Source organism: Mesocricetus auratus, unplaced genomic scaffold (assembly GCF_017639785.1).
Source record: "Mesocricetus auratus isolate SY011 unplaced genomic scaffold, BCM_Maur_2.0 Super-Scaffold_100020, whole genome shotgun sequence".
Classification (NCBI taxonomy): domain Eukaryota; kingdom Metazoa; phylum Chordata; class Mammalia; order Rodentia; family Cricetidae; genus Mesocricetus; species Mesocricetus auratus.
The window spans coordinates 24,691,661-24,704,852 of NW_024429201.1; the positions used below are offsets into that span (position 1 = coordinate 24,691,661).

Sequence of the window (13,192 nt, forward strand, 5' to 3'; positions counted from 1 at the left end):
GGATGAGTAAAGAACTAACTGCTGGTAGTCTGCCTCAGAGGTGGTTGTGGGCAACTTGGCCGATTTCCCTAAGATGTGCTATATTGCATTAAATTGTCAGTAAATAAGGGAGAGCTTTTATTTTGTTACCTTTGTGGTGATGGTGATAGCAGCCAAGGTTCTGATGGAGCCCTTTTCATTTGCAGGAATTGTATTAGCATGTAGCAGCATATGAGCAGCATGACTCCTTTTATTGGTGAAAACCTGAGTATGAAGTGCTCTGTTCCAAGTTCCTGTTTTCTAAGTGGAATCTGAGCAGTCAGTCGGCTCAGTTTCCAAACAGTCGAGACACAGCCCATAACATGACATGCCAGGGCTGAAGCAGGGCAGAGTGATTAAATTTCCTTAGGTGACTTGAATAAGGTGCAGAGCTAGGCACTGTCAGGACCAGGTTGGGACTCCTCTCCAGTACTCTTGCCTGCTAGAGAACAGCATCCAGGTTTTGAAGTGTTGACATGTTCCACATTGGAGGCACACAGTACACGACTGTGGATAATCATCAATGTCAGCTTTTATGTTGGACCACTTGTGACTCAACAGGGTGACCTGCACAGACCAGATGGATTGTCTGCTGCGTCAAGCTCCACCCTGGCAGCCGAAAGGGAAGTAGTCTGCTAGACTGTAGTCTTCCATGTGATACAGGACACTAGAAATGCCCCAAACAAATGCCCTGGGGTAGGAGACTTTTGTAGGAAAGTGCGAGCTTTGCAGAGTTGGAGGGACTCCAAGGGAGAAAGGAGCACCCCAGGGAGCACTGAAAATACAATGGAGCCCCACCCCCTGAGTAAAGACAACACTAAGCTAATTGTATTAGATGTAAAATTCTGTGACCATCAGGAACACTTGTTTGCACATTGCATTTTGGTTTTTACATGAATTCTAACTGAAGTTAAGTGGCACCAATAAAGGTTTGGCTCTACTTCAGTAGTTAAGTGATAGCTCTTAGTGTCCATGAAGTGCTGGTTTAGCTCTGAAGACCTCGTTATTTGGAAGTTAATGAAGTATAGGAAGCTGGTGTGTTCCTTTTGGTCAAGAAGACAATACTGTCCCAGAGTTCCCTTTTTAGAAGTCTGTGCTCAATCTCTATCCAGGACTGACTGAATAGAAACAGGTGACACTCAGAGTTGTGCTCATTAGTTTAGATTTTGTTAGTAACAACCTTTCTGTGTTTGCTGAAGCTTGAGATTCAGTGACACAGATGGAATGGGAACCGTTTCATTTTCACTATGGTGAAGGGAGCATTCTCTTAAGTATCAGGCTCCTAATCATCAGCACCAAAATCTAAAGTTGTTTCCAAATCCAGGTTTCACTGTGGAGCCATGGCTGACCTGAACTGGTTCTGTGGACCAGGTGGCCCTTGAACTCAGAGACCATTTGCTTCTGGAGTGCTGTGAACACCCAGCATCTGTTCTTGATGCAGTTTCTGAGCAGACTGTGGGCTTTGGGAGTCATGTGAGCAGACCCTGGCTACACAGCAGGCTTTAAAAGAGCATTGTTATGTACAGTCTCAGCATTTTATGGGCAACTTCCCCACTCAGTTATTAAAAGGAAGTTGGACTGGGTAGCGCATACCTGTAATCAATCCCAGAATTCGGGCAGCTGAGGGCAAGAGGACTCAGCCCTGAGTTTGAGGGTAGCTTAGGTTGAATACTGAGTAAAACCCTGTCTGAGGAAAGAGAAATAAAATTCCCAAACAAAGCTAAAACCAGCCAGGCAAGTTGGAAGCCTGAATTATGTGGTAATTCAGAGATGAGAGTTCTTGATCTTTTAACATTTCGTCTTCTTTCTCACTTCTGCTGTGTCATATCTGACATGCATGCAGCTGCTTGTCATGGAGACTGCGTAAGGGATGGATCCAAAGAGACTAGGGGGGGTTTGCTTCACAGTTCTGTCAAACTGCCAGTTAACTTTGACCTGGATCATTGTAGAAGGGAACGTGCATTTTGGTTTCAGTAACTAAAAGTAGATAACCAGAAGGATGTTTTTTACCCGAGTCTCTTTGGTATAAGTTACACATTTATTTACATGCCTGGTTTTTCTTAAGAATTTAGGGTGATTTTGGAGTAGTTGAAAAAAACTGGGCATGTACATTTGAAAACTCTTGAGTTGGAAGCCATTGTACTCCGGTGGCCTCCAGAAAAGCACTGATGGCAGAAATGGTGGGTGGGAATACCCAAACCAAGTGTGGTGGCACATGCCTTCAATCCCAGCCCTTGGGAGGCAGAGCCAGGCTAATCCATTTAGTGAATTGTAGACTAGCCAGGGCTACACAGTGAGACCCTGTCTCCAACCAAAGAATATTCATCTTTCTGAGGCACATTCTGCCTTTGTCCTTTTGTTTTTCAACTGATTTGTCATCTGATAATGATATTTCATGGCTCAAAACGAAAGCTGTAAAAGAGACATGGCCTGTGAAGTGGCCTCTGAGCCTGGGACTCTGAGGGTCCCTTCCTCCTCCTTAGGGACCACTAGTACTAGCTTTTGGGTTATTTTTCCTTTAAAAAAACACATACTAGTTTTTATTTTGTTTCTCAAAGTAGACATTTTGCTTATATTTTTTTTTTCACTCATGTCACAGCAGTTTGCAAACCTGGTATAGCACTTAAAGCTGCATAAGATTCAGCTTCCATAGGTCATTGTGTACATACACGGGCCTTCACCTGTTGACAGATGTAAGAAGCCTCCTTCTGGTCTTTAGCTACTATGACTAATATTTAGCCAGTGTACCTTTGGGATGGATTCCTAGAAGTGAAACTGCAGCTCACAGGATAAATGTAGATGTAATTTGGCCTCACATTGCAGTAGTTACAATTTCTATTCCTATTAACCGCTTCAGAGAATCCTCGATTCCTTTGTAGCCTGTTGAGGCTGTGGTCAGGCATGTGGGCTGTTTCTGGCCAAGAGGAGGGAGGTGATTACTGTGTCAATATACTTTTAATTGGTTTTCTCTTGTGAATGGAATGAAATACCCTTTCATCTACATCTTTGAATGATCTTCATAGTTTTACTCTTCCGGGAAAGTGGTTTTGATTTTTACTGTTGAGCAATTCCTCTGAGTTATAACACTTATGGAAGAAAGTATCACCAGGATTGTCTGATTAAATGCAACAAATCTAGAAGGCCCTCTGTTTTTTTGTTTGTTTTTTTCTCTTTACTGTTTTGAGGTATTTCCTACTACTTTTTAACAATGGCCTATTTTCATACAGAAGCTGCAATTTGATGTGTTTTTGTCCTCCCTATGTCCTCTCCTGCTGGTCCTTCTCTATTTCCCAAATGTTGGCTTGCTTTGAGGCCACATGTTTTCTGTCCCCTCCTTCCCTTTTGCCCCTTTCATGAGTTCTCTTCCCCATCTCCTGGTCTCTTTTCTAGTTTCATGAGCTGTTACACACATACATACGTATATACATTTAAATCTAGATTCTGTATGAGAGAGAAGTAAGGCATATTTTGATCTTGGTTATCTAGGTTTTTTTTTTTTTTTTTTTGGTTTTACGAGACAGGGTTTCTCTGTATTTGGAGGCTTTCGGTCCAGCCTGGCCTCGAACTCACAGAGATCCACCTGCCTCTGCCTCCCGAGTGCTGGGATTAAAGGCGTGCGCCACCACCGCCCGGCGGTTATCTAGGTTACCATGTTGATGTCCACTTCTGTTTTCTTGCAGATGTTGATTTTTCTCTATGGCTGACTATAACTCCACACACTTTACTTAACCTGTCATCTGTTGATGGGTGTGTAGGTTGGTTTTATATCTTGTCGCTGTGACTAGTACAGCAGTAAAAGAGAACATACAAATCCATCTGTGGCTGTTGACCCAGTCCTTGTGTGCATTTAGGAGTGGTGTGGCCGACTCTTCTGGTCATTCTGCGTTCAGTTCTTTGAGGGTCCTATCTTTAGTGGCTGTGTGTGGGGTTGCAGTCTTACCAGCAGCAAAGGGGAGGGGTGGTTCCTCCCTGCCTTTAGCACTTACTGTCATTTGGTTTTTCTAATGGTGGCTATTGTGACTCAGGAGCCAAGGGACTCCCAAGCAGTTTTAATTTGCATTTCCCTGGTGGTAAAGGATGCTGAAGACTTGTTAAAATACTTCTTGGCCATTTGTATATTGGGGCCCTGTTTATTTATTGGATTATTTGTGAGGGTTATTGGGTCCCCATTTATTGATCGAATGATTTGTTTTTCATTTTTGTTTTAATTACTGTCCAATGTAGGTAGCAAAGTTTTCTATGGGAAAAAGCCTTTCCCTTCTGCTGGTTGCTTTCTTGACTGTGTATAGAAATCTTTTATTTTATGTAATCCCTTGCCAATTCTTGGTGTTATTTTCTGTGCTAATAGTATCTTTTCAGAGATAATCTTGAAGTGTTTTACATGTGTTTCCCTCCAGTTTCAAAGTTTCAGGTCTACATTAATGTCTTTGATCTAATTGAATTGAATCATTGTCCTCTGCATAAGAGGGCAAGGCATGGAAGCCATTCAGTTTCCCAGAACAGCAGCACTTGTGGAAGCCGCTATCTTTCCCCAGTATATGTGCCTTTTGTGAAGTACCCAGTTTTTGTTACTGTAGTCCTCTTCAGTTTGATTCTTCAGTGTTTTCATTATAGAGACCTCTCACCTCATCGGTGAGGTCTATTCCTGGGTATTTTATGTTTTTGAAGGTATTGTGAATGAGATTTTTATTATGATGATTTGCTTAGCAAGTTTGTTTCCGGTAGTAGAAAAGCTACTGATTTTTTATCTTGTTGCGTTGCTGAAAGCGTTTACCAGGTCTAAGAAATTTTCTGAGGCTCTTTTAAGTAGAGGATGGTGCCATTTACAGATAGGGATACTTTTTGTTTATCCTATTCTTCTAGCTAAAACCAAAATAATTGAATCTTATTTTATAAATTTTTATTATTTGTGTGTATGTGTGTGCACACACCATGGTGTGCCTGTGGAGGTCAAAGGATAGCTTTGTATGACATTCGTTCTCTCCTTTTACCTCTGTGATTTCCAGGGATCAAACACAGGCTACCAGCGCCGCTATCCACTGAGCCATCTCACCCACGTCCATTTTTACAAGTCAGGCTGCCTCTGCATAAATGAAGGTTTCCATTTGAGGTTATCATTGAGAGGGATTTGCTGCTTCCTGTGGTTTTGTTGATGGTTTCCTGGATCACTGTCCCACCTGTTAATGGGTCGTAGGGCATTGTTGGTTTCCTTGTTGACCATGACTGACACATTCTTACATCCCTTTGTTCATCTATTCCTCACCTGAGATGATGACCTTTCTGTGCTCTTGTGATAAAGACCCTCTTTGTCTTCTGCATTTCTATACATGGCAGTAGCTTGATTGTCACAAATTGCTTCAGTTTGCACTGTCTTGAAATGTCCTTGTTTCTCCATCTTTGCTATCTAAAACTATCTTGATTGGCATTTGTTTACTTCTGGTATGAAGTAACATGCTCCATGCTTCTGTGGGTTTTTTTGGGTTGCTAGTGGGAGATCTGGTGTGCTTGCCTTCTTAGATGTGTTGATGTTTTTCCCTCAAAGCTTATTTTATTTTCAGATGCTGGAGACTGAACCAATGTTGTGCATATTAGGCAAGCGCCCTCCCTCTGAGCTGCGCACTGGACCCCTTTTCTTCTTTAGTATTGTTGCTTTGCTTTGAATTTTCAACACACCGACTGTGAGGTGTCTGTTGGCAATTTTTTTCTGGTGGTATCTGTTTGGAATCTAAATGCCCCTTGTGTTTGGGTGCCCATTTCCTCCTCTAGATTTGGTAAAGTTTTTGGAATGATTTTGTGGAATGACCACTTACACCTTTAGATTTTGTTTTAATCCCCTCCTTGGCTCTTGGGCATGGTTTCTTGGATGCTATCAGAGTTCTTGGAGGTTTATCCGTGCTCACTCTTTTTCCTTTGTGTTGAGTGTACTATCTATTGCCTTAAGCTTGTCCCTCTGCACCAACAATATTTCTTCTTCTGTCTTTGTTGGTGATGCTTCCTGCTGTGTGTTCTGTTTGGCTGATGGACTCTTATTTCCAGCAAATCTAAGTTGGTTCTCTTTCAGAATCTAGTTTCCTTGCTGATTTTGCCTCCTTGGTTTTGAGTTAATGGCCCCTTTTAACTACCTTACTTTCCTACCCATACCATGAATTCATTTTCTTCTTCTTATTTGAGTCCTGTGTAGGCAATGATCCTTTTAAAATAGGACCCTGAGCTTTTTTTTTTTTTTAATCTATCTTAAATTACTTGTATGTATGTGTGTCTGTGAAGGGATATTTGCACACATGTGTGGGTGCCCATGGAGGCCAGAGGCATCAGTTAGTCCTGGTGCTGGAGTATAGGCAGCTGTGATCCACCTGGATCCATGCTGACAAAAGAATTTTCAGGTCCCTTTGAAGGGCTGTATGCACTCTTAACTACTGAGACATCTTTCCAGCCCCACCCTGAACTCCTTTTCTGGCATTTCATCTGCCTTACTATCTTGGGTTTCAGTACTGAGTTACAAACTTGTGGAAGTGTTGTAGTCCCTCCCTCCTTCCCTCCCTCCCTCCCTCCCTTCTCTTTCTCTGTGTGTATTTGTTGGGTTTTGTGTGCTTTTGGGAGTGCCTGTGTCCTCTAGTTTTTATTTTTCTCCATTTTTATTTGTTTTGTGTGAGCCCTTCCTGATGAGAGAGTTGTCCTTGCCTGGGTTTATATTCCCTGCAACGGTTTGGAACAGTGACAGTATGCAGTAAGAATGGTTGGACAGCAATCCAGGCATTGAGTTGCAGTAAAAGTGCTGTGGACCTCACTGACATTTCCAGTTCGGAGACAAGACACTAGAGGACTTTGCTGAAGGTGCCGTCTGTCCTCTCACCAGAAGCCTCTTCTTTCCTCTCCCTCTGTCTTATTTCTTCCCCAGTGTCCTCAGGTTAGTCGCACTGGGTTCTTGAGAATCTGTGTGAGATTCTGTGTCTCCACCCCCTTACCCCTCCCCCACCTTCCTTCTCATTCTTCCCTCCCTTCTCTGTCCCCTTTCTCTTCCTTCTTCCTCACCTCTCCCCCTTCCCTTTCTCCACATTTCTCCTTTCCTAGCCCTTTCTCTTTCCCTTCTCTTCCCCTTTCTCTTCCTTCTTCCTCACCTCTCCCCCTTCCCTTTTCTCCACATTTCTCCTTTCTAGCCCTTTCTCTTTCCCTTCTCTTCCCCTTTCTCTTCCTTCTTCCTCACCTCTCCCCCTTCCCTTTTCTCCACATTTCTCCTTTCTAGCCCTTTCTCTTCCCCTTCTCTTCCCCTTTCTTGCCTCCTTCCCTTTCTTCTTTCCCCTTCTCTTCTCTTTCCCTTTCCCATTCCTCTCTCTTAGATTTCTTCCCTACCCCGTTATTCCTTTCCTAGCCCCTGGCCTCCTCCTCCTCCTCCTCCTCATTTCTGCTTTCTCTTTCCTTTCATTATCTTACAGGGTGTTCATGTTTAACCCAGGCTAACCTTGAACTCTGGATTTTACCTGTCTTGGTTTCCTGAGTTTTGAATTATAGTCATGTGCCACCACACCTAGCTCACCAAAAGACCCAGTGTTTTTTTTTTTTTTCTTTTAGGGTATCATTATTTAACCCCACTAACCTGGAATTCATTATGTTGACCAGGCTAGTCTTGAACTCAGATCTGTCTGCCTTTGACTTCACAATATTGGGACCAAAGGTGGGTCCAACATGCCTGATAAAACCCAGTTCTTAATTAAAATAGGTCATTATCTTATTTTGGGGAAATAACCTGCATGAAAGTCATCACTAGTCTGTAGAATCAGTGCTGCTGGAGTGACAGGCTTGGGACGCAATGACACGACATAGTACTTGGACTGCCTATTTAATGAGGAGGACGGTGGTAGGCTGACCCTTGTGGGAAGAGGATCCAGCTAGAAGAAGCAAGGCAAAGAAGAAGAATGTGTAAGGACTTGAGGGGGGTGGTATGAGTGAGTACAGAGATGATAGCTGTAATCTCTGGGCTTTGGGCTTAAGTTCAGCAACAGAACTTGACAATTTCAATTATGATGCATATGATCTCATTTCTTTTTTCTGGTGGCATCCCCCTTGGTATTCCTTTCTCACACTTTGTAGGTAAACATGGCAGCTGAGCAGGCCTACAGGCTTCACAGGTTTTCCTTTGTCCTTGCTGTTTGCTTGCTGGGGATGAGCAAGAGTCAGGCTCAGGCTCTGCAGGGTCTTGCTAAGCCTCCTGCCAGCTGTGCAGGCTCTCTTCTAAGAGAAGAGGACATGCCACGGTGAGGGTGACTGAGAGTTGGCAAGGCTGCAGAAATAGCCAAGGGCTGGGCCACCATGGTCAGAAGCCTTATGTATTTTACCTGAGGATTCTGAATCTAGTCTTAAGATTGCTAGGGAGCTTTAAAAAATCTGAAATGGGTAGGGGTAGAGGAAGGAAACCACAAGATAAATTTTTCACTTTCAAAAGCTGACTTTGTGTTGAAGAAAATGGACTGGAGTTGTACTTAAAGGAGCAATAGATCCCTGTAGGATCTGTATCACATGAGACTTTGTTAGAAACACGGACTTCTCTTTTCTTTCCTCTTTTTAAAAATAATATATTTTTATTTTTCGTGTATTGGTGTTTTGCCTGCATGTATGTCTGTGTGAGGGTGTCAGATTCCTGGAACTGGAGTTACAGACAGTTGTGAGCGGCCATGTAGGTGCTGGGAATTGAACCCAGGTCCTCTGGAAGAGTAGTCTGTGCTCTTAACACCTGAGTGCACACCTTTATTCCCAGCACTCAGTAGGCAGAGGCAGGCAGATCCTCTGAGTTTGAGGCCAGCCTAGTCTATAAAGCTAGTTTCAAGACTAGTTGCAAGAGAGCTAGGACTACACAGAGAAACCCTGTCTTGAAACAAAACAAACAAAACACAGAGTTTTCAGGCCCAATTCGAGAATTGCTGAATCAGTCTGGGTTTGGGGTGGAGTAGTGTAACACGAGTTCTAATAGGTCTTAATAATAAAAGCCCAGAACCAGATATGGGGGAAAGGCTGAGACATCAGAGAGATGAAGGAGCAAAACCACAGCCACCTTACCTTCAGCTTTCCATCCGAAAAGAGACTGAGCTCCTCTCTCCTTCCACCTTGTCATTTCCTCTCTCCGCCAGCCATCTCACTTCCTGTCTGTCTGTACAGACCTCCAATCTGTATGGCTAAGTGATGACGAACTTTGCCCTCTGATCTTCAGGCAATCTTTTATTTAGAGTACAAACAAGATATCACCACAGATTAGTCTTGTTTTATTTGATTGTTACATATATTGATGGTTGGAAATGGACTCTAGGCCATGTAGAGAAATATCCCACAGACTAGTAACAGCAGTAGTGCCAAAGAGGGACACAGTCGCCAGTGCCCTAGATGTTGGCTGTATAGGACGTTGACTTCTAATATATTCAAATCTGAAAGTGGAAAACTGTTGAAGATACTATTTAAAAAGGGAACCACCCTACTCCTAGGAAAACAAGCTATAGGTAGGTGGTCAGTGGCTGCTGAGAGAGGGAGAATCAGTTTCCTTGAAGGGATGAGCTCCCACAGAGGTTGTCTGATCTTAGGTGGTCAGCCTTGGATACACATGAGCACATGAACTCAGTAGGATATGTGTGTGTGTGTACACAAACATGCACATGTACACATACATGTGTGGCAATAAAGAAGAGACCATGTATTTGGGAGGTAGAACATGGGAAGACTTGGAGGAAGGGGGGGGTGTAGGAGTGAAGTAGATGATTACTCATGTATGAAATTCTCAGAATAATAAAACATTACAAAAATAAAAGTGAGACCATGAAGCCAGGTATGGTGGCTTATGAATATAATGGCCAGCATTCAGGAGGCCGAGTCAGTAGGGCCATCAAGAGTTCAAAACCAGCCTGGGATATAGAGTGAGACCCTGTGTCGTAAACAGTTGAGGGGTGATGGTGGTTCAGTCTGAGCACCTTATCAGCCAGGACCACACAGCAGTAGTAGGGACCTGCTTCTGTCATTAGAGACAACCTAGCAGCTGTCTTGTGTCTAACCCAAGTTTCATTTGTTTTTCTCTGGGGGTGGGAGGGCCGTGGGTTTAAATATTACCTTCGTTGAAATGTTGATACATTTGATAGTACTTTTAAGTTTGCTCTGGTTTGCTGAGTGACCAAAGGTTCAGATAAAGCAAATATCCTGTGAATATTAAAGCTGTCTTAATAGATAGCTCATATTTTCTTCTTCAAATTTTATTCTAGGACCCATCTGTTACACAGGTGACAAGAAATGTGCCACCAGGACTTGATGAATATAATCCTTTCTCAGATTCTAGAACGGTAAGATTACTTTCTCTTGGACTTCTTTTTAAGTGTTTAAATGGAAACTAAATAGAGGATTGTATCTTGATTATGCTTCTTTTCAGCTGATGGGGTATGTGAATGTAAAACAATCTGTGTGAATACATGTGCTATTTAGAATTCAGCAAGTTAGAATTAGTTTTCTTTTATGAGAAGGGCATTGGTGGTAGCCGGAAATGACCATGATGGTTCTAGAGAAGTTTCTCAGAGTTTCCTTCCATTCTGTAAAGTGCGAACCTGTGTTCTGTGAACCTCCCTGCAGTGCTTGAGACACCGGGAAGTGGAGTGAACCTCTCGTGGTTGTGCTGTTTGTTGATAATGTGGGAGATGCTTTCTTTATATATAGTTTTTAAAAAAATTTTGTGTTCATTAGTGTTTTGCCATGAGAAGTTTCGGGTCCCCTGAAACTGGAGTTATAGACAGTTGTGAGCTGCCATATGGGTGCTGGAAGTTGAACCCGGGTCCTCTGGAAGAGCAGCCAGTGCTCTCAATCACTGAGCCATCTCTCCAGGCCTGGGAGACACTTTCTTCCGATGGGTTTATGTCTGGAGCTTAACTGTAATATCTGTGAGCTTGTCACTTGAGTCACAGTGTTTTGAGCGGGCTCGCTTTCTGCTGTGACAGTTTCCTTCTGGACATCTACTTTCTCCAGGAAAGAATATTTATTCTTCCTCTCAAAACTGTGTTACTTGGGGGTATGAGAAAAGCTTCACTGAGCAGTGTTCTACTCTGCATGCACATTAGAGGGTATAAAGACTATCTTCTGCCGTCATTAAAGAGTTATAATCGGTTACAGTTAGGGCTTTTTATTAAAGTCTTTCTGATCATTTTATTTGACCCATATTTTACAACTATTGAAATTTTCATGCTCTCTCCAGCAAATGTTATCTTCTGAATTTATGTTAGTATCTTAGGCATTGTATTCACTAGGTCCCTATTTGTGGACATCTGTGACTCTTTAAATGTTAGCCACCCCATGAATACTTGAGTTATACATGTGGATTTTTGCCACCCTGTAATGATCCTTAACTAGTATCACCTCTTCTGGTGGATATTTTTCATAGTGCAGAAAAGTATTCTGAAAGATGATGTAGGTTTTGCTTGGGAATTTCTTCAGTGTCTATTTTATTGGCTTTGTACAAAGTTGTGATTAAAAAGAAAAATGTATTTGTTTCTTGTCCCCAGTTTCTGGGTACATAGATCTTAAAAGGTGTGGGATATATGCTAACTAGGTGACTGGTGGCTTTGGTCCCTAGAGGTGTCAGGATGAATGGGGTCACCAGAGAATCTAAGCATGGCTAGATGGCAGACACTTAAGTTTGCCTTCCAGGAGAGGGTCAGAAGGTGTCATAGTTAGCTCCACCTGTAAACTTAAGTCACCTGGGAAGAGGGAACCTCGGGTGAGTACTTGCTTCTGCCAGACTGGCTTGTGGCATGACTCTGGAGGCATTTTCCTTATTTTTAATTGATATAGGAGGGCCTAGCCCACTGTGGGAGCACCATTTCTAGTCAGTTGGACCTGGGATGTCTAAAAAGGGGTAGCGGAGCCTGGTGGTGCAGGCATTCAGTTCCAGCACTAGGAAGGCAGAGGCAGATGATCTTCATCAACTTAAGGCCGGCCAAGGCTACATAGAGACACCTTGTCTCAAACAACGACATGTGAACTTAGAAGCAGGAGGCAGTAAGCCATTTTCCTCCCAGACCACTGTTTTAGTTTCTGTCCCAGGTTCCTGCCCTGCTCCTGATTGCGCCAGGAATGAGTAAATAAGGGAGGTGGACTAAGCCTTTCCTCCCAGGCTTGCTTTTCTGCCCAGTGTTTCTTCGTAGCAACAGAGAAGCAAGCTAAAGCAGCGAGGAACCTCCCCAGCGTGTCAATCCCTGCAGTGCCACTGGTTTATGCCTGCGCAATGGGTCTGCCCATGAAGGTTCCAGAAGGGTGGTTGGTCCAGAAAGAATATGGGGGTCTGGGTCACTTCTCCGTATTCTGACCATGCAGCTCTTGGTCCTGAATTGTATCTTTTATAGCAAACTAGTAATAGTAACTTTTTTTTTTCAGTCTGTGGTTTTTCTTCCAGAAAATTATGAAATCCCAAGGAAGGAGAAATCATGGAAATCCCTCATTTGTAACCAGGTAGTCAAAAGTACACTTTGCAGCTTGGAACTTAGGAGTAGCATCTGAAGTGGGGACAAATATGTATTGAACCCTTAACCTTTGAAATCCATGTTCATCCCTGGCGGGTGGGGTGGGGGGGTGGGGTGGGAGGAGAGTAGTACCAGAATTGAACTGAATTGTAGAGCACAATGGATGTAGGTAGATGTGTAGGGGAGATTACTCACATAGTTGATCAGCAAAGGATGCAAATAAAATGAACATTGGGGGCTGGGTGTGTAGCTCAGTGGCAGTACCTCACAATATGGGAGGCCCTGGGTTCCATTTTCAGTACCACAAAAAGGAAAGAAAGAGCTTTAAAATTTCATTTTATTATTAGGCAGTGGGAACACCACCTTTGATCCTAGCAGCAGGCAGAGGCAATCAGATTTCTGAGTTTGAGGCCAGCCTGGTCTATACAGCTAGTTCTAGGATAGCCAAGGCTACACAAAGAAACTGTCTCAAAAACAAAAAACAAAAATTCTAACTTATTCCTGAACATTTACTTACCAGCCTTTGCTGAAGTGTAGCATCTGCATCCCAGAACACTGATAGGCTTGTTGGCAGGAATGTGATTGGTTGGATCATGCGACACTATGATTTATCTCATCGCAGTCAGTGCTGCGAGTGTGCATAGTCCACTGTAGTTGTGACTTGTCTTCTGAGGAGGGGAGATGGCTGCAAAGGTCTT

At 43.1% G+C, this 13,192-nt stretch overlaps 1 protein-coding gene across 3 annotated transcripts in view; it reads left to right on the top strand.

The window, feature by feature from the left end:
• Scamp1 (secretory carrier membrane protein 1) overlaps positions 1-13,192 on the top strand; it is a 72,977-nt gene that overhangs the window by 20,906 nt on the left and 38,879 nt on the right. For 2 of the 3 annotated variants that reach the window (XM_040729027.1, XM_040729026.1), the window contains exon 2: positions 10,254-10,331. The exons of the other annotated variant lie outside the window; for it this stretch is intronic. Coding sequence is in view for 1 of the 2 variants with exons in the window: in XM_040729026.1 (XP_040584960.1) it covers positions 10,254-10,331 (78 nt within the window). In the remaining variant the exon portion in view is untranslated. The remainder of the gene's footprint in view (positions 1-10,253; positions 10,332-13,192) is intronic. 3 annotated transcript variants of the gene reach the window in all.